This window comes from Podarcis vaucheri (assembly GCF_965113315.1).
Source record: "Podarcis vaucheri genome assembly, chromosome: 4".
NCBI classification, from domain to species: domain Eukaryota; kingdom Metazoa; phylum Chordata; class Lepidosauria; order Squamata; family Lacertidae; genus Podarcis; species Podarcis vaucheri.
Window position 1 is genome coordinate 66209024 of NC_138762.1, and position 24979 is coordinate 66234002.

At 41.6% G+C, this 24979-nt stretch overlaps 2 protein-coding genes across 6 annotated transcripts in view; one reads left to right on the top strand and one right to left on the bottom strand.

Annotated features, from left to right (window-relative positions):
• Positions 1-12125, bottom strand: LOC309531117 (uncharacterized protein CXorf58; the record flags this gene model as incomplete). Its single annotated transcript, XM_082220456.1, is given in 9 exon segments — positions 1-226; positions 1560-1701; positions 3434-3663; positions 4166-4297; positions 5985-6096; positions 7728-7822; positions 10147-10246; positions 11822-12035; positions 12038-12125. Coding segments are annotated over 9 exon segments (1275 nt in total). The 3' UTR covers positions 1-64.
• Positions 12033-24979, top strand: part of APOO (apolipoprotein O) — an 18220-nt gene continuing 5273 nt past the window's right edge. For 2 of the 5 annotated variants that reach the window (XM_082220458.1, XM_082220457.1), the window contains exons 1-7: positions 12033-12132; positions 14853-14963; positions 15170-15289; positions 17581-17635; positions 21704-21799; positions 22280-22371; positions 24435-24542. In XM_082220458.1, coding sequence (XP_082076584.1) covers positions 12124-12132; positions 14853-14963; positions 15170-15289; positions 17581-17635; positions 21704-21799; positions 22280-22371; positions 24435-24542 — 591 coding nt within the window. In that variant the 5' untranslated portion in view covers positions 12033-12123. Of the gene's footprint in view, positions 12187-12481; positions 12866-14424; positions 14448-14852; positions 14964-15169; positions 15290-17580; positions 17636-21703; positions 21800-22279; positions 22372-24434; positions 24543-24979 lie in introns of those variants that run through there. The other 3 variants (XM_082220459.1, XM_082220461.1, XM_082220460.1) reach the window with 3 other exon arrangements.

Below are 24979 nucleotides of genomic sequence, written 5' to 3' on the forward strand. Positions count from 1 at the left end.
TTGTTTTATACAATTCAGTGATTCAAACAGAAGAAACGGAAGGGGACATAAGTTTTATCATGGGTTAGTCTCCCCCAATATCTTCCACTCGTAGGGATCTGGCCCAGTTGTATAGCTTCACTGCCTCGTGCTCCCAGTCTTCATCTGACAAATGACTTTCATGGCTTGACTCTTCAGTGACTGTGGAATCTGAATGGCCACTTAACAACGATGAAGTTCTCAGCATCTGCTCCAAAATAACAAAGTATAGATTATTCTAAGAAGAAATCATAGCTTAGTTGTTTAGCCTCATACTCCTAAACAGAATCCATTGTATATGTTGCACTATAAGGTAGAATTTAGTGTGGGATGAGGGTGATCATTCCATCAGTGCAAGACTTTTTGCTTTCCAAATGGAACCATCTCCTCCTTCCCTGTGCACTGTTCACAGAGCCAATTTGGGGAAAGTCATAGGGGCACACAAAGGGGGGGGGAACCCTGTTGCACTAGCAGTTTTTGTTCATTTAGTTGAACCCGCCCATAACAAACAAACAAACATAAGACAGTCTTGGATTGGACACCTGAGCAGTGTCTGCACTAATCTTCCTTCCTAGGCTATGTTGCAGCAACCAGGATGGTGTCCTTCAATAGGGCCCTATTGCAGGTTTTGTTGCAGAATGTAACTTACTAAGCAGAGCTTATTTTCTAAACTACTGAGCCTCTTGGGCTTGCTGATCAGAAGGTCAGCGGTTTGAATCCCCGCAACGGGTTGAGCTCCCATTGCTCTGTCCCAGCTCCTGCCAACCTAGCAGTTTGAATGCATGCCAGTGCAAGGAGATCAATAGGTACTGCTGCAGTAGGAAAGTAAACGGCATTTCCATGCACTCTAGTTTCCATCACAGTGTTCTGTTGCACCAGAAGCAGATGGCCACATGACCCCGAAAGTGGTCTGCAGACAAATGCCAGCTCCCTCGGCCTGAAAGCGAGATGAGCGCCGCAACCCCATAGTTGCCTTTGACTGGACTTAACCGTCCAGGGGTCCTTTTGCATTGCCACTTAGAAGTAGATCTCAAACACCAGGTGTTTCTTTAGAAGGTCTATAACAATTAAGGACTGCAGCCAACCCCTTGAGATCTAGCAAGTGAGGTTGCTTACTAACACGTTAATTCCTGCATTTTTTGCATGCCAAAGCTACAAATGTGCTGTTTTAAAATTATGGAGATGGATTTCTAATATGTCTAAATGTCTTTTAATAAAATTAAAACAAAATAAAAATGATAGGATCAGTAAAATACAAACTTTTTTGGGCTCTTTATTTAGTGAGTTACACAAACGTTCCTCAGCATAGGTGATCAAGAACAATTAGTTAGACATAGTGTTATGCTGTTGTCCTCACCTTTCTGATGGCATTTATGTAGAACAAGTAGAGTTACCCTGGTCATAATCTTAGAACTGTCTTATTAAGTTCATCCCAAGGGGGGGGGGACAATAAAAGCTTTTTAAGACAGACCAGTAGAATCTTAGCTGTGAGATTTATCAGCATTTGATCAGAAAATTTCTTTTTCTTTTAACATGCTCACCTCTCCTTGTTTCTCAAGGCTATAAGCCTTCCTCATTTTTGCATTCTTCTTCTGAGCTTGGTAAGAGCGACGCCCAGTTCTAGGTGCTGATTTTCTACTCAGTTTTGAGAAGACTGCAGTTGTGGGAATTTGTGGTGGAGTTCTGGAGGGAAAACAATGTTTTAAACAATTTCCCCACACAATTGTACAGAATTAAAATGTTATCAGCATTCACTATAGAATAAGGAAATTCCTCCTCTACAGTGTAATCCTAGGCATGCCTATTCAACAAACCGTCCCCAAGTTAATCTAGATTTAGTCCCAATTAAGTGTGCATAGGACTACAACTTTAAAAATGTTTTAATGGGTGCAGCATTAGGTTTCACCAGTATGAATGAGTAGTCATAACTGCACTGTAATGCTTGCACATTTGTTGTCAGTATTAAACAAATATATTTATCACTGACACTATGAAACATTTAAATCAACAAAACCAAAGCAACATGAAAATACACTTCTGTATCATATTATCAAAATACTGAAACTATCACAAATATATTTTACATTGAAACCATGTTAAAAAATAAACTAATGGGAGCTGAGCCATTTAGCATCACATGGAAAGCCCTTTAAATACATAGCTGCTATAAAACTAAACATGATATGTAATTGTTTAGATCATAATATATAATAAAATAAAATAAAATAATGTATTAACTAAGAGCTGTAAGTGGACAGCTGAGGCCAGAGCAATGCTTATTTATATCCAGAAGGGGGAACACCTGCCTTCAAATAAACATTCCATTCCATATCAGTCATGGACATTGTCTTTGCAGTGGTACCTCTGGATACGAATGGGATCCGTTCCGGAGCCCCGTTTGCATCCTGAGCAGAATGCAACCCGTGTCTGTGCGTGCGCGGATCGCGATTTGCCGCTTCTGCGCATGCATGTGACATCATTTTGAGCGTCTGCGTAACCAGCGAAACCCGGAGTAACCTGTTCAGTTACTTACAGGTCGCCGCAGAATGCAACCTGAAAACGCTCAACCTGAAGCATATTTAACCCGAGGTATGACTGTATTATTAATAATATTCTGTTGGGAGCCGCCCAGAGTGGCTGGGGAATGTTGTGTGTGTGGATGTGTGCAAAATTTAGGCCATCTTGTTTAATGATTTCTCTCATTAAGTATGCAGAATGCTCATTAAGCGTTTGCCGAAACTGGTGCTTTGAAATAATTCTATGACGGTCTGTGAAATGTGGTAAACTGTTGAGTTTACTGTGCCAGTGTATCTTGGGACTCTGATGGGAGAGTGGGATTTAAGAGTGATCCTGTTCTGTCTCCTGGGCATAAATTCTGGGACAGGATCATGCTGAAATTGGTTTCCCAGAATGCAGGATCAGGCCTACGGTACACAATGTATCTCACAAGGCCTGCTGCTTTAGTGGCTTTGTGAATAGAAGAAGTCTGGCTGCCAGCCTTCCCTCATCTGTCTCAGGATATGGGAGTGCAGGTGCTACATCTGTGTTTTATTGATATTAAAAAGCAGCACACATTGGGTGGCCAAGGCAGAATGGAAACTGCAATTTCACACCATTTTATTTTCTATTTACACACACACATACAAACACAAGGGAAGAAACAAGGTCCAAATTATCAAACATGGCAGCTGATATGATATACCTAGAGTTTTTCAAACTGTGTGTCGCAACACATTAGCGTGTTGGCTGCAGTGTGTAGATGTGTCATGTGAATGCTCTCCGCACTCCTCCCAGGGCTGTAAAGGGGTTAGTTTAATCTGCATTTTACTAGTAAAACTGAATTACTATGACGTGAAATGATGCATGTCTAAAAAGCATGTCACCAACATGAGGAGTTTGGAAAGCTCTGATTTACCTGATTTGACAAATAGCCATGATTTGAGCACGACACGTTTCTTCATTCTGTGGCCTCAGCAGCAGAAATGGCAATTCCATCCTAAGTCTGGAAGATAGCTTCCCAGACTGTGCATAGTCCATGATGTCATACACAATCATTGATCTGGGAAAATCATGTAAAGACAGCCTTCTCCAGCAGTTATGTCTGCCACCATAGTATGCTGGAACCTCATCCATGAGATTGCTATACTAGACAGTCATGAAAGAACAATATGTATGAGAAAGTTGTACTAGGATTCTCTGGTTATCTTTTGTAAACTACCCCCTTTACTGCAATTCTTCCATTTTATCAGCCAAGAAAATGAATCCTAAGTCTCCAGTTCTGTGAAGTAAGTCCCTCTGAATGCAGTGGAACTTACTTCTAAAATATGTAGGGTTGCATTGTATATTATTACTGCTAACATAATATTTTCTATAGGATCTGTTGCCTGGATTGAACTGAATTTTACAAATACACAAATATAATCACAGTGTATGTGGTAATATGATGTTGCCTTGCTCTTACTAGTGTTGTATTTAAGTTGACTTTGGGGCTGTTCAGATCTTCCTCCAAACCTCTTCCCAAGTGAGACTGAAAGCAGGTCTTGGGCTCATTCATTCCCTCCTCCAACCCTTCCCACGTGTTCGGTCTTTTTCATTATCAGATTAATTAATTATGGCATAAGGGGCAGAGAACATAATCATTGCTTACTTGTACGTGGTCTCTTATTGTAGCCACATCTAACTCCTCTGTTATTCCATATTTCTTATGCTGAAGTTCATCCTGCAGTATCTGATTATAATACGTCCGGTATCCCATTAATTTGCAAGCATCAACAGCCGCCTATCAATCATCAGAAAATATAGAAAGAGTCTCAGTGTCACTGTAACTCTACCCTAAATCACCATTCTGAAATCCTCATGCATTCAACACAAAGCTCAGCCTGATTATACCATTATAATCAAAAGTGCATCAATTTTGTATCTGAAAATTTTATAGGAGCTTGATGATGCATTTTCTAAGGGACGGTTCAAAAGCTTAGTGGAAAATAATCCTAGTCTCATGAAGGAAATGTAGCTGCATCCTGCTTTCCATCATGAGCTAAGTGTCACATGCACCCACATCAGTATTTGAGAGGGAAGAACAGCATGAATATGATCTCTGTACAAAGTGTGTGCATCATATAGTAAGTTTATAATATTCTTAATATTTTATTGTACACCACTTACTATGTGAAGTGCAGGGTACAATTTCAAATATAGTGGTACCTCAGGTTAAGTACTTAATTCGTTCCGGAGGTCCGTACTTAACCTGAAACTGTTCTTAACCTGAAGCACCACTTTAGCTAATGGGGCTTCCTGCTGCTGCCGCGCCGCCGGAGCCCTATTTATGTTCTCATCCTGAAGCAAAGTTCTTAACCTGAAGCACTATTTCTGGGTTAGCGGAGTCTGTAACCTGAAGCGTATGTAACCTGAAGCGTATGTAACCCCAGGTACCACTGTAGTAAATTCAAACACAATGTGAAGAAGCAGGTATTGATGGGGAGGGCAATCTGTACACTAACTGTGATGTCTTAGAACCAGTAACACTAAGAACTCAAAAAATTCGAAAGAATCGTAGAATTGTAGAGGTGAAGGGATCCCAAGGGTCATCTAGACCAACCTCCTGCACTGCTGGAATCTCAAGTAAAGCATATGTTAGCTAGCCATCTAACCTTGGCTTAAAAACATCCAAGGAAGGAGAGTCCACCACCTCCTGAGGGACACCGTTCTACTGTCGAACAGGTCTTACTGTCAGAGAGTCTTCTTGATGTTTAGGCGGAATCTCCTTTCTTTTAATTTGAAGCCATTGGTTCGAGTCCTACCCTCCAGAGCAGAAGAAAACAAACTTGCTCCATCTTCCATTTGACAACTCATTAGATATTTGAAGACAGCTATCTTGTCTCCTCTCAGTCTCTAATTTTCCAGGCTAATCATACCCAATTCCCTCAACTGTTCCTCATCAGGCTTGGTTTCCGGACCCTTGTTTTTGCTCTTGTTGGAACTGTCTGCATTTGTGCCTTCAATATTTCACCTTTAAGAAACTCCCATCCATCTTGGACTCCCTTCTCTTTAAGTATTTCTGACTATGGCATTTCACCCAGTAGTTCCTTAAGATTTCTGAAATCAGCCTTCAAGTTCAGAGTGGGTATCCAACTATACTCAGCTTTTCCTTGCTTCTATATAATGAAACCCAAGAGAACATGATCACTTCCTCCCAAGGTTCCCAGTACTTTGACTTCCTCACTGGCTAAATTAGGATATCTGCTTAGCCTACTTAGGCCCATGGGCTGAGATTTCTGCATTGCAGGGGGTTGGAATTGTTGACCCTCATGTTCCCTTCCAATTCTACAATTCTGATTCCTCACAGCTGGTGTAAAGTTATCATAATTAAGAACAGTAGTGTTTTAAATATAAAGAACAACTTATTATAGTATCAAGCTTAAGTAACAGATGATACAGAACATTAAAAAAAAACTCCAATAGGTTACCTCACTTGTTGCTGTTATTACGCTTTTCCCAGTGATGTAATGGGTGTTTTGGTCTCTTGACTTGCAAAATATCTTGAACACAACGAAAGGGGGGAAAACAGATCCAGCTAATCTAAAAGGATGGGAAACACCAGAACTTAATTACCTATTGTTATTAAACAGCTTATTTAATGTTTGGCAATGGAAGTGACTGTTTTCACTTTAATTTAAATAATATGATTGGCAATGTTTTAAAAATCCATCTGTGGTTTTATTTTCAAAGGCAATCCAACAAATTATATCCTTAATCCCAAACACATGTTAAGAGTATGTTCCCTTGAAAGGTATGGGATTAGCTCCAATCTGTATGCAAATTCAGGTCTATGGGGTGGATTTAACTAACCTGGTTCACTAGTGGATGCCAGGGCAAGGATTCCCAATATTGCAATGGAGCTTCCCCCTCCTCTTCCCCCAAATCTGCTCTGGGTCAGGAGAACCCCCAGAATAGTGCATGAAGGAAGAAATGGTTGCATTGAAAGAATGATCAAATTAGCACAATGTTGAATTCTATCCTATGTGTGTAAAATGTTTTCCTTTCTGGATCTCTATTTGCTGGGAATAGTGAACACATTTTGCCTCACTGGTCTAGAATTGAATGTACAGTGCTAAACATATAGCTGACCAGTGTGTCTTGGCACATCTTGGGAGGAAGAAGTGAAAATAGATCTCTTGCTGTCCTCTATTAACAGCAGCTCTGCCAGTGCTATCAAGTCAATAGAACTCTATGGATGGGACTCAAGTGTGTTTAAGGCAACAATCTAGGACATAGTTATAAGGAAATAAGATCAAATGTATATGTTCAGTAAAATCACTTGGTAAAGTCTATATCATTTCAAACTATAAGCTGTCTAAATGCCTATCTATCTACACCTCCTGCATGTTGAAAATCAGCATACCAAGCAGAAAGATATACCGTATTTTTCGCCCCATAGGGCGCACCGCCCCATAGGACGCACCTAGTTTTTTTTGGGGGGGGGAATAAAGAAAAACATTTTTATTTCCCCCCCAGGCGCGGGGCTGGCACAGGGGAAGCCTGAGCTTCCCCCAACCCCAGCCCCGAGAACAGCCTGCTATCCGCAAGCCTAGGGAGCCCCGGAGGGAAGTTGCGCCAGTCTCCCCAGGCTTGCGGAGAGCTGTGCGAAGCCCGGGCGCACTCTTCAGCGTGCCCCAGGCTTTGGAATGCAGGCAGCTCTGCACAGCCCTCGGGAGACCGGCGCGAAGTTGCGTCGGTCTCCCGAGGGTTACGCAGAGCTTCCTGAAGCCTGGAGAGCGAGAGGGGTCAGCAAAAGCCTGCATTCGCCCCATAGGACACACACACATTTCCCCATCATTTTTGGAGGGGAAAAAGTGCGTCCTATAGGGCGAAAAATACAGTATGTAGGACTGCAGCCTTAGTTACTGTCATCAGTAAAAATAAGCCTGCTCAGATGGAGTCTATATTGGTGTTTTTTCATAGTAAAGTATCACTATGAGATGCTTATGATTCTTGTATACTACTGTTCTTGTGAAGCTACTGCCACACAAAGTAGAATAATATATTTGTTCATTTATCAATAGGAACAATTCATTCTCAATTACTCTTCTTTGGAAGAAACTTACTCCATTGGAATCACCCCTATATACTAACATTTAAAAGGTGAAGAAAGAGACTGTTAAACTAAACAAAATATATTAAACCAAGGCATGGAAATGTAGTACTTTTACCTGAATCGAACTCTGCACGTAAGAGTAGGGTCTTTAAGAAGTTCAGCCTCCAAAGGACACACTCTTTTCAAAATATCATGAGTAATGCAGTACTCCTGAAATAAATATATGTTTTGCTCAGAGAGTTTTCAACAAGCTTTGTTTTAAAGCAGTATTTAAAATAACTCTATCTTGAAATAAATAAATAAATAAATAAATAAATATGAGACAAAACTAAAGAAATAAGGCATACTGAAACAGTAATAATTAAAAAGAAAAAAGGAGACACCCTCAGTGAGGAGGTTGGAAGTCATATGGAGAATTTGTAAATTAAGAAAAAGACTTAAACAAAATAACTCTTTGTTAGGAATTTAAGGATTTGAATAAATAGGTTGGAATGTAATTTTTTTGTTGTGTGGAAAATCAAGAAAAAGAAAAAAATAAATCTCTACCTTGCTCTTCACTGTGAATAACAATTCTAGAGCAGATAACAATAAAATGTACAAAAAAAAAGTAAAGGACCCCTGGACGGTTAAGTCCAGTCAAAGGCGACTATGGGGTTGCGGCGCTCATCTCGCTTTCAGGCTGAGGGAGCCAGCGTTTGTCCACAGAGCTTTCCGGGTCATGTGGCCAACATGACTAAACTGGTTCAGGCACAATGGAACACTGTAACGGAAACAAGAGTGCACGGAAATGCAACAATTTTACAGTAAAGGTAGAATATTACAGTCACAGCCCAGGTCATGAGTAAAGGAAGAGGGAAGTATCAGCATGCTATGGAAGGGCAGGACTCCAACTCTGAAGTGTTTTAATTGACTTTAATTTTGTAATTTTATATTATTGTAACTGGCGCTGTGGGTAAAAGCCTCAGCGCCTAGGGCTTGCCAATCGAAAGGTCGGCGGTTTGAATCCCCGCGGCGGGGTGCGCTCCCGTTGCTCGGTCCCAGCGCCTGCCAACCTAGCAGTTCGAAAGCACCCCCGGGTGCAAGTGGATAAATAGGGACTGCTTACTGGCGGGAAGGTAAATGGCGTTTCCGTGTGCTGCGCTGGCTCACCAGATGCAGCTTTGTCACGCTGGCCACGTGACCCAGAAGTGTCTCCGGACAGCGCTGGCCCCCGGCCTCTTGAGTGAGATGGGCGCACAACCCCCACAGTCTGTCAAGACTGGCCCGTTCGGGCAGGGGTACCTTTACCTTTAACTTGCCTGGTATAACTTTTTAAACAAACATCAATGTACAGAAGTAGAAATTATTTTCAAGAAAAATTATAAGGACAACCCATCTTGTAAACAGCAACTACTCCCCAAAACAAAATAAGAAATAAATTCAATGACCACAGAATGTTGAGTCTCTATATGGATGGGAATGGAAACTTGGAGGATAAGGTAATAGAATGGAGTATGCAGGAAGAATGCATGGCTAACTAGAACCCTGAATAGGAAAATGGCACACTGCAAGGCCCATTTATATAGTCACCTTTTCAGTCTGAAAAAGAACATGTGCCTGTCAACGTCTAACTTCAACTAGAATGTTGAGGCATTGGCTATTACAGGGTCTGCAGCAAACCAACACATCTTCAGACAAATTAGAAAAAAGTAACAGTTGGGTCATTATTTTGCTTATTTGGCTTGAAGGGCATGGAAGACTGGGAGTAATGAAGAGTAATGAAGATTGCTTGTGTGTGGGGGGGGGAGGGGGTACTTCTGGTCACAGCCTGGTCCCTGGATAACCAGGTGGTAACAATGGCCAGGAGTGCTTTTTATCAACTTCAGTTTGTGCACCAACTTGTGCACGATCTAGAGTAACTGGGGTTGGCCTCATACAGGATAATGTAATGCACTCTATACCTAGTTGCTTTGAAGATGGTTGGCAAACTTCAAACAAATGCATCTACTATGATTTTGACTCCAATTATATTATCTAATATAGTAGCCTTCTGCATTGGTTACCAAATTATTTCTGGCCTCAATTCACTGTGCTGGTTAGACCTTTAAAATCTTAAACCAGTTGTAGCCCATCTCTGAGCTTCTGAATCTGTACTGTTTTACTTTCAGGAGCAATAATTATTCCTGATGGGGAAATGGCCAAAAATCAATTCTTGCTCCTCAGTAATTTAGGATGCAGCAATTATCTGGTTGGCTTTCCTCTTACACCACACAGCCCAGCCCCTCTGTGTTAGCAGATTTCTACTGCCAACAGTGACGAGAGCATGAAAGCATTATCACTGGGTCCCTGCTGGCTTTGGAATATTTGTAGGTATACTGTTACAAACAAAACAAATATATTCATGATACCTTGAGGGATACCCCTTGCAAGCCAGAGCTTGTTTCTATTCCTCAATGCATCCATACAAAGGGAAACCACTTTAATAATAGAGTTATAATGACACATTAAACTACAGGACTACATCTAGCCAGCCCAAACCACATGCAAGAGCATACCGCTGCCCGAATTGTATGTTTCATGAGTCTATACAACCGTAGCCTTGTGTGACTCCACCACGCCTTCTGAATAGTTTTTGCTGCTGTGTCAGGATGAGACCTGGTGGAATAAATTGAAAGTTACCAGACTATGGTGATTGGAACTTAAAATTATTGCCAGAAATCAATTACAGTACATCCCCACAGGCCCATACAGGGAGGAAGAGTGCACAGCTGGATACACTTGTCCTGGACCTCAGAGAGCTATGGCAGTCAGGGTGGGTCCGCCAGGGGCCTGCCAAACTTATGCTGTTTGAGTTTAACAAGACCTTTACCCTCCAGGCTCTGTGCAAGCTCTGTGCCAGCCTGCACCCACATGCTGGAAAGAGCTTCCCTGCTGCTTTCTGTTTTGCAGCTATTACAGACACAAAGTTTCTTCTTTTTTTTGTTAGATCATTTTTATTAATTTTCCAATAAAAGACATCCAATTAACACATCAAATCATAATCCAATAAAATAAAAAACTAAAATAAAAAGGTCGAATTATCTTCCAAATTGTAATTTTTAATTTTACGGTTTCCCATAGTCTGAACCTTGAAGCATGTCCAAATCTCAGTCACAGACACAAAGTTTCTGACAATGTTTGAAACTCCCATTGTTCTAGATGCATTTTGCAACAGGGAATTTCATTTGCGCAAGCAGTTTTAGCTCTGGGTGCAGTACTGCGCCTAAGATTTCAGATTAAGCCTGCAGAGTGGAAGGAAAGGAAGACCTTTTTCTGCCTTCCAACTACTCTCTGAAGGCTGGATAATATTAGGGGGTTGGGCAGGGGAAGGACTAAACCAAGTGAAAAATGAACATAATTTAGCTGCAATTCATTCATTTACAGCTTTGTATTCTTGTTATAAAAAAGCACACCTAAACATTCCGTTGTTGCGCCCATAACCTAGGTTTAAGGTGCCATTTAGCTCCTTGCTGTCACATCTCAGTTTCCAATATTGGTTTCTGACCATCAAAAAGGTGACACCCTTCAACATAGATTAAACTGTGCTCTCCAGGCCAATGTTTGTGAGCCATAAAAGAACATATATTCGTCAGAAAATTGCTCACAAAACAAGTTGTTCTATTTGTTCCACCCTTGTAGTTTGGGGGCCAGAGTCCACACAGATCCATATTCGTACTTAAAAGACTGATTAGGTTTTTCCAACTTGCACAAACTTTTCAACGTGTTACGTTACGCTCCCCCCGCAAACACGTCAGAAGCCGGCTGTTTGGGACTTAAATCCGTGCTATGCTTAGACTAGGGTTTCAGCTAGCTATACAGCTGCAAATAAAGCGTTTTAAGCGTGTTTCAAGTGCAATATACAACATGACACGAGATGACAATGGTGAGGCGTATGGAAAACTCTATGTATTTTTTAAAAAGCATTTTCAGAGCGGCTTTTTACATGTGTGTAAATCGTTTTCTTTCGCGTTTCCTTAACAGTTGGGTGAGGAGGAAATTCAGCACGCGGGGAAGGCTACATTTACTGAGCGCCTGCCTCGCATGCGGATGGTATAAGCCCCCACGCGAAAAGGTGCCAACCCACACGGCCACCTCCTCCTGCTCTGTCCTTAACAAATTCACGGTAGAATTGGAAAAGCATAGCTCACTTTCAGCCCAGAGCCAGGCTCCCAGCTTATCCGACGCCCTTACCTCCGCTTTACTCTGCTGTCACTCTTGGATCCTGCCAGGCAAGAGCTCCTGCTCCATATCGCGGCCATCCTCGACTCAAGAGCCCGCAGGCGCCGCAGTCGAACTCCTTTAGCCGGTCGCCTAGCAACAGGGACGCACAACGCGACCGGAAGCCAAGTTGGGCGCCGCCCACCAATCGCGCGCGACGTCTCTCCTCCCCCTTCCCTCGTATCGGGCTGGTGCCGTTCTGGCGTCCGCCCGCGGCGCGTGGTTTGTGCGTCATTGCCGTCGCGCCACACTCCAGCAGCGGCGCTGTCCTCGGCATGTTCAAGGTGAGAAAGTTTCACCTGTAGTTCTTGAGGAGGGAATTGAACGAAATCACTGTGGTTAGTTTTCTTTCTCTTCCTCCGCACCCAGCCCCGGCTCTGTTTCGCCGCGCGCGACTTTCGAACTGTTTGTGTGTGTGTGCGCGCGCGCGCCCGCCCTTGCGCCGTTACGGTCGGCGCCGCGCTCGTATTACCGCGCGGTTGCCATGGAAACATGCCGGTCAATCGCGGCGGTTTTTTAAAAAAGGGAGTGTAGACGGAGGTTTGCACGCGCTGGGGTTAGCAGCCCCGCCCTCTTCAGTTTTGTCTTTTGTGTGGCCGTTTGGGCTCCGCGGGGGGGGGGGCAAGGCGGACCGGAGAGTGAACTGCTCTTCTAATTCCAAATCCACCGCCCGCGCACATAGGGACCCCTCTCGATGTTGGGTCAATACAATACGGAGTTCAACTCGTATTTCAGCCCTCGCGCAAATCCCCTCTTCCCTCCCATTTAGAAAAGAATCTAAATGCGATCTGGTGCTGTCGGCTCAATTGGATGTACGCATATGGCGATAAAAAAAACAAACTCAGTGATGATGTTCCCCTGTCGGTTTTTATTTCCTAGTAGAGTTCCTAGCAGGCTTTTTAAAACGACTAAATCGTATGCATTTTGATGGCGCTGACTCCCAAGCGAGTTTAGGATTGTAGTCTTGTGTTGTAGAGGGGCTGTTTATAGTGCAATCCTGCACACGTCAAATCAGAGGTAAATACCATTGAATTCTGTGAGACGTGCTCTCAGATAAGTAAGTGGCTGTAGGGATGCAGCCTTAGTTCGTAGCACAACCAGAGAATCCTTTATCACCTTCAAAGATGCGAGTTACAGTCCTAACACCACTTCATGTGGAGTGAACCCCGTAGAATTCAGTAGGACTTCTGAGCCTATGTTTACATATGAATAGATTAAGTAATTTATCATGAAGTGAACTGTAATGCACAGATGTTTTATTATGCCATAATAAATCCGTTAGTTTTTAAGGTGCCACAAGCCTCTTTGCTTTTGCTGTTTTGCATGGGATACTGCAGGGGCAAACAATATATGGAACTGTTTTTTCTTTTTTTTAAAGGAAGATGGTCTGCCATGTAATTTGTATTAGAATTCACAATGCCTACAAACCTGAGTGAAGTTTTGCTTCTGATACAGAGGGACAATGAAACTTATTTCGGATCTGTTATAGGAGTAACTGTTCATCCCTCATCAGAGGAGCATTGATTGTTGATTTGTATGTTTCTTAAATGTTTCAGTTTATATGCAGGTGTTTGAAAATACAGTACAGTAGTTGCTAGTTTTCTAGGGTTATACATCCTGCCTTTCTACAGGGGGAGCTATAGGACCAAGCTTTGTGAAATAGAAAGGTGTTTTGTATGTTAATTAACAATGTAATTGTCAAAAAAATCATGATCTGTTTTTTCACTTAACTGTATTTGATGTAATTCATATTCCCAACCAATTTGTGGAACTCTTGGATTTGAAGACTTTGTTAGTCTATCTTCGTCGCTAATTTAACTGCTGTGGTTTCAGTACAATCAAGTAAATACATTTTGTGGAACAAAATAAATAATTCAATGGTAGTTTTGAAAATGGTTATAAAAATAGAGGCTATTAAATGCCTTCCTTATGATAAAACACTACGCACACTAGATAGTCTATGAATTAACAGTTAAAGTTTAAATTAAACTTTCTGGGCCATTTTCAGTACTGAGCATTTGGAGAGCTTTGTGTTGTACATTATAATCATATGCATGTTTACAGAAAATTTTCCCCTCCCCAACTTCAGTGATGCTTAATTCCAAATAAAAGTGCACTGGGTGGCAACCATAGAAAACCTGATGAAGATTGAAGTGTTGTTCAATTTTAGGCATCTGTTTATTTTAAGAGAACATGTTACTGATAGTATGATTTCTATTTGAAGTATTCACTCAAATTCATCAATGCCATGAGGGAGCTCAAGTGTGCACATAAAGTTTCTCTGTCTCCCAAGTGTTCTCTCCCCCCCTACCCCCGCCCAATTTATTATGGTAGACAAATAAGGATCTAGACGAACAAGGATCTGCACACACTGCTTTTCTTTCTCTTTAAGTGATGCCTGACCATTGTTCTCAATATGGGTGGCTTAAAATCCTTGGAAGAGTGATACAAATTGTTTGTAGTCCTTATGCCGTCAGACATTTATATAATTTGTGTGCTCTATTCATCTTGCCTCATTCCTAAATTTATTGTAGCAAACATGTTGGTATTGGTATTTACAGATCATCTCCAAAGAAGCTAATTTCCCTAACCTCTGAAGGTTAGTATGTTCTCTTCTTTGGTAATTAATATTTATTTATAACAATAAACAATTACAGAAGTGATGGGCAAGTTTCATTTCTGATGGCAGCTGAGTGTCAGGAATTGAAAGCACAGCTTTTCAAGCTAGATTTCCATGGAAGCTTATCAGAAAACATTGATTTGCTTCCACTGTGCTCCAGTTCAGGCTTAACTGGAAACAGAAACGTTATTGACATGCTATCCTCAAGAAATGCAAACAGAAATACTGACAAAAATGTAGATTGATAACAGTGGACAGGGTTCTCTAACTACACACTTCTGATAAACACCCCGGCTTTTTTATCTGCATGTATATTAGGTGTAAGGGATGTGCAATATAATTCCACTTGAGCCCATAAAATATAAATGCTTTCATCATATTTAGGTAAAGCAATTGATGGCTGCTCCTGCTAGTTTAAGCTTCCTTGGTGTACAAGTTTATGCCGCTGCTCCTGAGAATGATGCATCTAAAAAGAACTTACTGAAAGTTGATGAGGTAAGAGTCTGTTGTCTTTGTAAACAATTGTTTTCAGTTAGCCAGCACCCAGTTTCAATGTGGCCAATTAAGAAGGTTCCTCTTTCTGGGGTGCAATTATTCTGCATACACATTGATGTCCTGAAGTAATGCAGTACTACTTAATGTTTATTATTGTGGAATAATTTGACAATAGCAAGTAACTTTGTGTTTTCTGTTGTTCACAGCTTTCACTCTATACTAGTCCATCACCAAAATCAAAGTATGTGGAAGATACGCATACACAGTTGGAGGAAGGTATCTGTTATGTGCGGCAATCTTTGGAGCCATACACAGCCTGGTTTCAGGTATAGCAGTATGTAATATGTCATTGAGAGTCCTGGCAACTGATGGATTCATACTAGCATGAAGATCTCGTTCCAGAACTTCCCATGAGTAGAACCAGTTCTCTTGCATACTAACTGTTGATACAGATGTCCCCATACCGTCATTTTGCCAGGATATGCTGTCTTGAAGTAATTCTACCATTTTCTAAATACAGATTTGCCTGACAAGCTATCTGACCTAGTTTTTGTTTGGTTTCAGACACAAACTGAGTGTTAACACATGTTATTTAGTCCCTGTAATGAATGTTCTTGAAAATGCCCAATTTGTTCTTTGTTGAAGGAAGTTCTCTTAATGGAGTTTTCGGGTTGTAAGCTGAGGGGTACAGTTAATAGGAACTTTATAGAGTTTAAATTCATAATGAGACTAAGCTTTAGCTGTTAATTATTTCAGATTGTGGAGATGCAAGTATAAGAATTCCACAAACAGGTTGTAGTCCAGATAAGCTAATGGCCAGTGCATTTACATTTTAATCTCCCAGTCCTGTTACTGAAGCTTCCATACACCCCTCTAGTTTAGGGCCCCCCAAGACCACCTGTAATTTGGTAGTGCTGGCAGATTTTTTAAACAGGGTTATGCGCAGGATTTGGTCAAGGCCTGAGCCAGGGAAAAGGATGGAGCCCACTGCCAGAGTTTTCTTTCTGCAGGGTGCCCCTTTGCTAGCAGCTTTTGTGGGGCACTTATAAAGCAGTGCCCCACCAAATCGACACCCCTGTTCTCTGCATCCTTCCTCTGCCTCTCATGGCTGTACGTTTAATTAGGCTTTGGTGTTGTTGTTTTTAACCAAATAAACATAAGCCCTGCACCTGAACTACTTTGGGGCCAGTTCCAGGGTGGTGCGGGTGGTTCTGGATGGAGTTTCCTGATTTGGGACCTGGTGATAGTGGTCATGGCTGATGGGGCTGTGCACAGCCTTGTTTTTTTAACCTACCTTTAAAAACTAAGCCGACACGTGCCATGTTCCAGTAATATCTTGCTTGTGGTTCAGGTTGTTCTGGTTTAATTTGCAGCTGTGGCACCATTCTTGGTACCACTTCCATGTTGCTTCCTGGTTGTGAGTATTACTGGGAGCAGTGGCATGTGGTGAAATTTTTCTTCGTCAGACCTTTATTAGGCATTACAAGTATAAGCCATCATAAAACATCCATATATAAAAATTTAAAATATATACAAATAAACATCCATGTAAAATAAATAATAACGAGGATTTTCATTGGGATTTCTCTATGAAAATTTTCGTAGGGGAACAGCTGGAGGCAGAGGCACCAGCTTTGCAAGGGCGATGGGGCAGCACATCATGTGTGTGACATTGTGGCATCCTGACGTTGCATGCATGAACATCGTGCCTTCCTCCCTAAGCTGGGCAGAAGCTTCCCAGGCTTTGGGAAGTAGGCATCAGGGTTCTGATAGGATGCTGGAGCCCTCCTGCCTCCTTCTCAAAGCCTGGGTGGCTCTTGGACCCGTGAGCATCACACCTCCCACCCTAAGCTGGGCAGAAGCTGGGCAGAAGGAGCCGCATGGGGAACATTTAGGGGACTAGCCTTGTCCCCCTAGACCACTGGCTGGGAGGTGCACTGTGCAGTGCTTGTGCGGGATTTGATCTCTTTCTTTGTTCCCACCCTGGCTAAGAAGTCGGAAAGCAGCAGCTAGGACATTTGAGCATTTTGACTTCCTAAAATCTCCTTCCTTCCATATCAGAAAAAGTGGAAGTGAGGGAAGCTACCTCAGTCAGGATTCAAGAATTGCTGCCTCAAATATGGGAATGGAGAGCTTCTCTTCCCCCTCCTCATGAGGTCAGTCTGATGAATAGAGTGAGACATGAGCTTCCGTGAGTTGTAAGGTTACAGAAATAGAGGAAGGGGCTAGAGCTAGTGCACTTGTCTGCTCCCCCACCCAAATCACACACATGCAGATTATTTTGTAACACTCAAGAAGGCTCTAGGTTGCCTTCTTGAAATAAAGTGTTTGGATTAGAGTGTGCCTTGTACAAATGACAGGACCATTTAGAGACACCTAGAAGTGAGGAATTACTAGCTTACATTCCTTCCTGTGTGTGGTAGACATTCTATAGCAAGCCTGGTGTTACTTGGTAGCCTACAATACAGTATAATACGGTATATAGAGATATGATCTATATAGAAACCATTTTAAATTGCTTTGGAATACCTGTAATGCCACTAGGTGCTTACAAACAGCTTCGTGATCTTCTTTGATGAAAAACAGTAGCAATTATCACTGTTGTTCCCATCTCTAGGGTTTTTCTGACAAAGCCATGCCCAAAGTAGAAAAAGCAGCTGAATATGGCAGAGGTAAGATCCATTGATAGTTCCTACAATTAAATCAGATGTGGTTAAGTAGTAGCAAGATTATAAAAACAGTTTTACATAATCTGTATGATTGCAGCTGTATTCAACATTGCTAAAGCAGCTGCCTCATTCTGCTGAAGGGGAAGCTAGCCATGTAAGCTGCTTATTTCTGCCCTCTTAAAGGTCTCATTTATTATAGGCACATCACACCAAAGGTTACCCATAATGAGATCCTGTGGGGACCTAGTCATACTGAGCCCATTACAGTGGTTGTTTTGTTGTCAGTATGCTGATTATAATTAACACAAAAGGCTTCCACCTTTTTTACTGCAACTTTCAAATCTTTGCCTAAGTTATGCAGGAATGTACTTTTCTCAGCTTACTGTAGTTTGTCACTGCAGGTCTTAATTCCCTCCTCTCCAAGAACATTATGGCAATGATGGGTCTGATATGCTACAAGGAAAGGCTGGGAGATGGGAAGCAATAGGGGGCAACAAGATACCTGAATTCTGTGTTAAGGCTATGTTGAAATAATAGGTTTTGGTGCTCCTATACTTATACTGAAGCATTAGAAGATATGCAACCTTGGCTTCTCTTTCTCTCTGTAAAGGAACCCCGGTCTTTTCAGCATTTCCTGTTTAAACAAGGAAATGTTTCTGTTCTTTATTGTCATGACTTTCTAGATGTGCATTGTATTTCTCCATCTTGGCTGTACAGTGAGGCGAGGCACCAGTTAATTGCTGCATATTTATTTGCTGCAATGTATTTGGTTTTATTGGAGCGTATTAGGCTCAGAACAATGTGGTTATAAGAAGATAAGAGACCTATTAGAAACAAAACAAAGGTCTTCCTTATGCTGTTTCAAATAATGGACAAACAAGAAATGATTCAGTGAAAGTGCAAAACAAAAGATCTCAAAATGCATCTCTTCAGGGGCATAATGCACTTTGGACTTTGAACCATAAGCTAATAGTGAATAGGTTATGCAAAACAAAAGGATATTTATTTAGATAACATCACTGAGGATCAAATTAGACATTAACATGGAGTTGTCTGTAACGATCTTTTTACAAAAATGAACTATGGGAACTATGGTTTTTAACCCTTCCCTCCATGCCATTTTCTTGCTAGCTCCCCCACCCCGTGTCGTTTGCCCCTACTGGAAACAGTATAGTCATATACTACCTGTCCATGTATGTCATTAAAAAATAAAAATCCTTAAGCTAAAAGAATCCTATTCTTTTTCTCTCTCTCAAACTGTTTAAATGATTTAAAAAACAGAAAATATGACGAAATCCACCGTTGGGCAGTACTTTCATTAGGACCATCCAAAATTGTAGCAAGTTCTCAAAAACTCTTCATTTAGATTACATTTGCTTTTTAAAAATGTAGAGAAATGGAAGAGAGAATATCACTTAATACTGTACCTTGATTTAACCAGAGTACCAGTTCCCTTTACCCTCCCCAAATTACTCTGGCCCACTGTTCTGGGGCTTAGTTCATTCTGGGGCTTGTCAATCCCAGGGCTGCAGCTAACTAACCATGGATGATAGAAAGGCAGTCCTGTGCTTTGTACAGCAGAATAGAATGCTTATTGCAGATGTATTTTTAAAGGTTTCATGCTGGAGAAAACTGCACATAAAGGAATCTGATAAGCTACACCCTGAGGAATCGTCCCTTATTGCTGTATCAATACAGCAATATCTTGTTTGATGCCAGATAGGGTCAGAAAATAGTAAATGGTAAATAATTGTACATTTCTGAATCGTAGCATTGTAGAATTGGAAGGAACCCTGATGTCATCTTGTCCAACCCCTTGCAATGCAGGAATCTCATCTAAAGCATCCCTGACAGTTGGCCATCCGTCCTCTGCTTAAGAACTTCCAATGAAGTGCATAGAGACTAAAACATTGGTTCCAATTTTTGAAAGTATTAATTTCATTTACTCAAGAACTCTCAAAGAAGCAGCACATTCACATTTGCTCTGCAAGAATGGTTCCCAGAGATTGTTTCTTTGCCTAACCAGATGTCCATTCTAGCAGCACAAAGAGGACAAGGTGGAAGCTCCATAGTGCTCACTGGGGTTCCACAGAGATCTTTTGGGCAAATGGCTACTCTTAGAACTTTTCTTTTAATTCTTATACTCTTAGCTCAATCTTTTGGTTGTGTGACATAGTCTTGATTGCAGATACTCTTTGGATTGCAACATCAACTTGGAATGTTTTTTGAGCTTGCAAGATTCTTGCAGCATCTTTCAGATCCCCATCCGAATGCTTCTAGGTTTCAGGGTTTCAAGGTCTTTTCTGACTACATGACTCAAAGGCCATAATCTCTGTCCTTATCATAGTGCCTTTAGGGTCTAGGCAAATTGGCACTGGTGTTCTGGAACATGCAGTTTCATTCCCCAAGGAATGTTGTTTTTCTTTAATCTGATGTTATTCTTAAAACAAAGTCCTGTTTTTAGCTGTGTGCAACTGGATCTTGTTTTCCCTGACTTTGGCAACCTTGCACAGCCACATTTCCAAAAATTCACCCATCCCCTATTCATAAAAATTAGAATTGACTACATTAATTTTTTTTAGTAAGTATAACAGTGTATATGATTACTGTATTTTTCGCTCTATAACACGCAGATTTTTTCTCCTAAAAAGGAAGGGGAAATGTCTGTGCGTGTTATGGAGCGAATGTGTGGTCCCTGGAGCCGAAAAATGAGGCAAAAATCAAACCGCGCTTCAGGGAGAAGGGAAGCCTGAAGAGAGGAAGTGGCAGGTTTCCTGCATTCTGCCTCAGGGTCTTACTGCCCGCCCTCTCTGTTTCCTTGCTGTGTTTGCTCAAACGGAACAAAGAGCAGGGGAAGCCCCTCCCCTCCAGGCAAGTAGAGGGGGAAGCAGAGCGTCCGTCCTTCTATCCTCTCCCTGCTCCGGAGGAACAATGTTTGTGAAGGGAAGAGAGATTACAGGTTCGGCTTAAAATTCTGATTTGACTTCCTGCTTTTTGTTTTTGGAGACACACAGCATTCAAATATGCTTTCTTCCATTTAAAGAGGGAGAGAGAGAGAGAGAGAGCACACGCTGGCTGGCTTGTGTGGGTGGGTGGGGGGGAACTTTTGCCTTCCTTTCCTCACGTTATAGCCCTCTCCTGCATTCTTAGCCTTCTGTGTTTTTCCTTCCCTCCCCACTTAAAATGTGGTTACAAAGCATGGATCCACATGGATCCTCAGGATCTTTGCATTGGGTCAGCCAAGATTCACCATCAGAGCACATAGCATGTCCATGGCTACAGCCTGTCCCCCCCAAAAAAAAATCACGCACCCACTGTTGCCTGGGGCTGCAATGGTGCAAAAACGTGGTTACAAAGCATGGATCCACATGGATCCTCAGGATCTTTGCATTGGGTCAGCCAAAATTCCCCATCAGAGCACATAGCATGTCCATGACTACAGCCTGTCCCCCCCCAAAAAAATCACGCACCCACTGTTGCCTGGGGCTGCAATGGTGCAAAAACGTGGTTAAAAAGTATGGATCCACAGGGATTCTCAGGATTTTTGCATTGGGTCACCCCAAATTCACCATCAGATCACATGTCTGTGGCCACAGCATGAAGCACAAAAATGATACGTCCACTGTTTCATTCAGAATATTTTTTCCCTTGTTTTCCTCCTCTAAAAACGATGTGCGTGTTATGGTCAGGTGCGTGTTATAGAGCGAAAAATACGGTATATTCACAGAACCTTCAGATTCATTTTGCAAAATAAAATCTGGCTTGATAAGGTGTGCGACAGGTACTAAAAAGCTGGGCAGAGCCAGGTTCAAATCCCCACATTGCCTCTCATCCTAACCCACCTCATAGAATTGTTTTGAGAATAAAATGTGGGGAAGCTATGTATGCTGTCCTGAGCTCCTTGGAGGAAAAGTGGGTTATAAGTGGATATTAAAAGTTGCTTGTAGTTGTAACCAATTATTTGTAGTTGGAAATATAAGTGCAAATAATGCTTTCAAAGTTAATTGAAATTATGAAAAGATATACATACTACATGGTGTGTAATATGCTGTGGTCTGATTTTTATTTTAGAAGGCTACGAACTTCTCAAAAGCCCACCTCCAGGATTTTATCCAAGGCTTGGTGTCATAGGTTTTGCTGGTATTGTTGGCTTGTTTCTGGCTAGAGGTATGTGATAATTTACAATTCCCCTCTTCAAATTCTATGTGATAATTTTCTCTTTCATTGACATAAATATTGATGTGCAATGGAGATTTAACTGTATCTTTTTAATATGTTGAATCCTCATAATTGTAGAGAAGAATTTGGAATTATGTGGGCAGGATCTGCTAAAGGCTCGGAAGCCAGGCTTGAGTTCTTTAGTCGGTAGTATATCTATGTTTTTTGCAATTCTGATCTTCAAATTCTAACCCACTACACAAATTCTATCCCACTAAACTATTATGTCTAATCAGATCCCATCGCTTAAACACTCTCCTCCAGATCTACTTTCTGTCAAAAGGACAGGTACCTATAACAAAATATTGTGCCATTTGGATAGCTTAGGCTGGCTGAAAAAATTGTGTTATAATGTGTGGATCACCTTGTTCAGCACATCATTTGTTGGATACAGACATCGTGAAAAGTAATGTATATTCTTTGGCGCAGGTTCCAAAATAAAGAGGTTGGTGTATCCAGCAAGCTTCATGGGGATTGGTGCCGCTCTCTACTACCCGCAGCAAGCCATTACCCTTGCCAAGGTTAGTACTGTGGGAAATCACACAGTTCCTATTTGTATAGCTGTAAATATGGCTTGCAAACAGCAAATGCTCATCTGCTGTTGTATGTACAGTGGTACCTCGGTTTAAGAACAGTCTGGTTTAAGAACAATTTGGTTTACAAACTCTGCAAAACCGTAAATAGTGTCCCAGTTTGAGAACTTTACCTCGGTCTAAGAATGGAAGCTGAATGGTGGAAGGGCACTGGCAGTGGGAGGCCTCATTAGGGAAAGTGTGCCTCGGTTTAAGAATGGTTTTGGTTTAAGAACGGACTTCCGGAACAGATTAAGTTTGTAAACCGAGGTACCACTGTACTTTGTTTTAAAGGCAAGCACAGCTTATTTCTTACAAAAGCCTGCATTGCTAATACATGCAGTCTAAAATGCCAGAATGACACAACATAGGGTAGTCTACTTCTTTTGGTGTCTTTGTGTCAGCTAGGCAGGTTTTAAGGTTTTGCAGTGTTGCTGTATGAATGATCAGTGATCAAAAGTCTTGTTTCCACACTTGTATTCCCCTCAGGGTTGCCTTAGAATTCGTAGAATAGCCCTAGGTATGTATTTTTCTTAAAATTGTCTCTTGGTTGAGTGAATCCTTGTGGTTGCTTGTTCATGTGAAATAATTCACTCTCATCCACTTAAAATGGTGAAGTTATCCTCCTTATCATAAGTAAAGCTGAAGAAGCAGCTGTTTTTGAGGCCCTCTCTGTGTAAAGCAGTGCTTTTTCCCTAGAAAAATAGGTGCTGGTGCTCACCATGAAGTTGTCACTGTAAGTGTCACACTTTTTAACAACAACGGCAAAAGATGTGCCGGTACTGCGTACCCTTGAGTACCCCTTGTTGTAAACCCATCCCTCTCAAGTGTACTTGAAACAATTAAGTCCCACATTTAATGTGTTTGAAGCATACAGCAATGCTATATGGAATGAGTACTGAAAGTAATATGCTTTGAAGTACAAAGACATGGAGTACAGATGGAGCACAGCACAGTTTGTTTACAAGCTGGTGGCTTAGCCTTAAGTTAATGATTAATCAGGGTTCTTGCATATCATTTTTTGCAGCTGAAGTTTTGAGCAGATGTTTTCTAGATTTATCTTTGACCTTTCTTTAAGGATAACTAGTAGTTATCATATGCTTCTTTAAGTATTTTTCTAGACAATCTCTGCATTTTGTAAGGCTGGCTTTCTTATACAGCTTGTGTGGTTTCCGTCATGGTGTTCCATTGTGCCAGAAGCGGTTTAGTCCTGCTGGCCACATGACCCAGAAAGCTGTATGTGGACAAACACCGGCTCCCTCAGCCTGAAGTGAGATGAGCGCCACATCCCATAGTCGCCTTTGACTGGACTTAACTGTCTGGGGGTCCTTTACCTTTTTACTGGATTTGATCCAGTAAAATAAATTGAATAAAGGAACTTCATAAATGTGAAGTTTGCCACCACATGTACCACCACATCCCTCAGAAACCTCTAAAAAGACCGCCTTGACAGTGTGGGGTGAGGTTGCTGTGAGGAGCAGGGTACAGGAGTGTTTTCTTTCATTAGCTACTTTTAGTTATTTTGGGAAGTTTACTACATTGCTCAAGAATGCCCCTGAATCTCCTCCTTTGCCAGGGGTGCTACTGTGTTGGGGCGGGGGGAGAAGGAGACTGGGAAATATCCTTCCATAAACCAACTTAATCTGCCAATATCTTTAGCAAGACATTTTTCTTGCAAGAACAGCTTTTTAAAAAAATTGGTACTTGTGAATAGCTGTTGCATTGCTACAGTAGTTTGATTAATCTCCTAGAAATGATGTTGTCCTTGTTCAGAGGTCTCTAGGCCTGTACTGCATGGATAGCAATTGATCTTCCCTGCCGTTATTGGGCTGGGTCAATATTTTGCTGTAATGGCCTATGGCTAGATACAATAAAAGTAATTAAACTAGCACTTCTTCATAAACGTTTGTAAAGTTTTTTTTTAAAAAAACAAAACCCTAAAAATAAAAATACAGAGTGTTTCAAGTGGATGTTAATTTGACTGTTGTTACGAAATCTCTGATTTCTGAAAGGTAACTGGTTCTCAGCTGTACGACTGGAGTCTTCAAGCCTACATAAATATAGAATCTCTCTGGAAAGATCCTCCCAAAAAGAAAAAATCTGCAAAAGCCAGTGACAAGGTATGACATTTGAGAGTTTGTTGTGCTGTAGGTGTATCTCTGTTCTTGGCTGTTTTGTTTGAATTGCTGTGTTCTTTGTTTCTGTGCTATTCTCCTTATGCTTTTAGAGAACCAGAGCAGTGCAGGGATAAGTCAAATTAGTCCCATAGTTTCAAGTACCATGCTGTTGTTCCTAGAGTTCGAAACTCCCATTGTTCCAGGCGTGTTTTGCGAAAGGGATTTTGATTAGCCCAAGCAGTTTTTGAGCTCTGGGCGCAGTGCTGTGCCTAAGATTTCAGATTAAAACTACGGAGTGGAAGGAAAGGAGGACCTTTTTCTGCCTCCCCACTTTCAGCTACTCTCTGAAGACTGCAGAAGAGACCCTTTTAAGAATATTAAGGGGGTGGGCTGGGGAAGCATGGCTTTGTTTTTTGCAGCCTTCAGATGAAGACTAGACC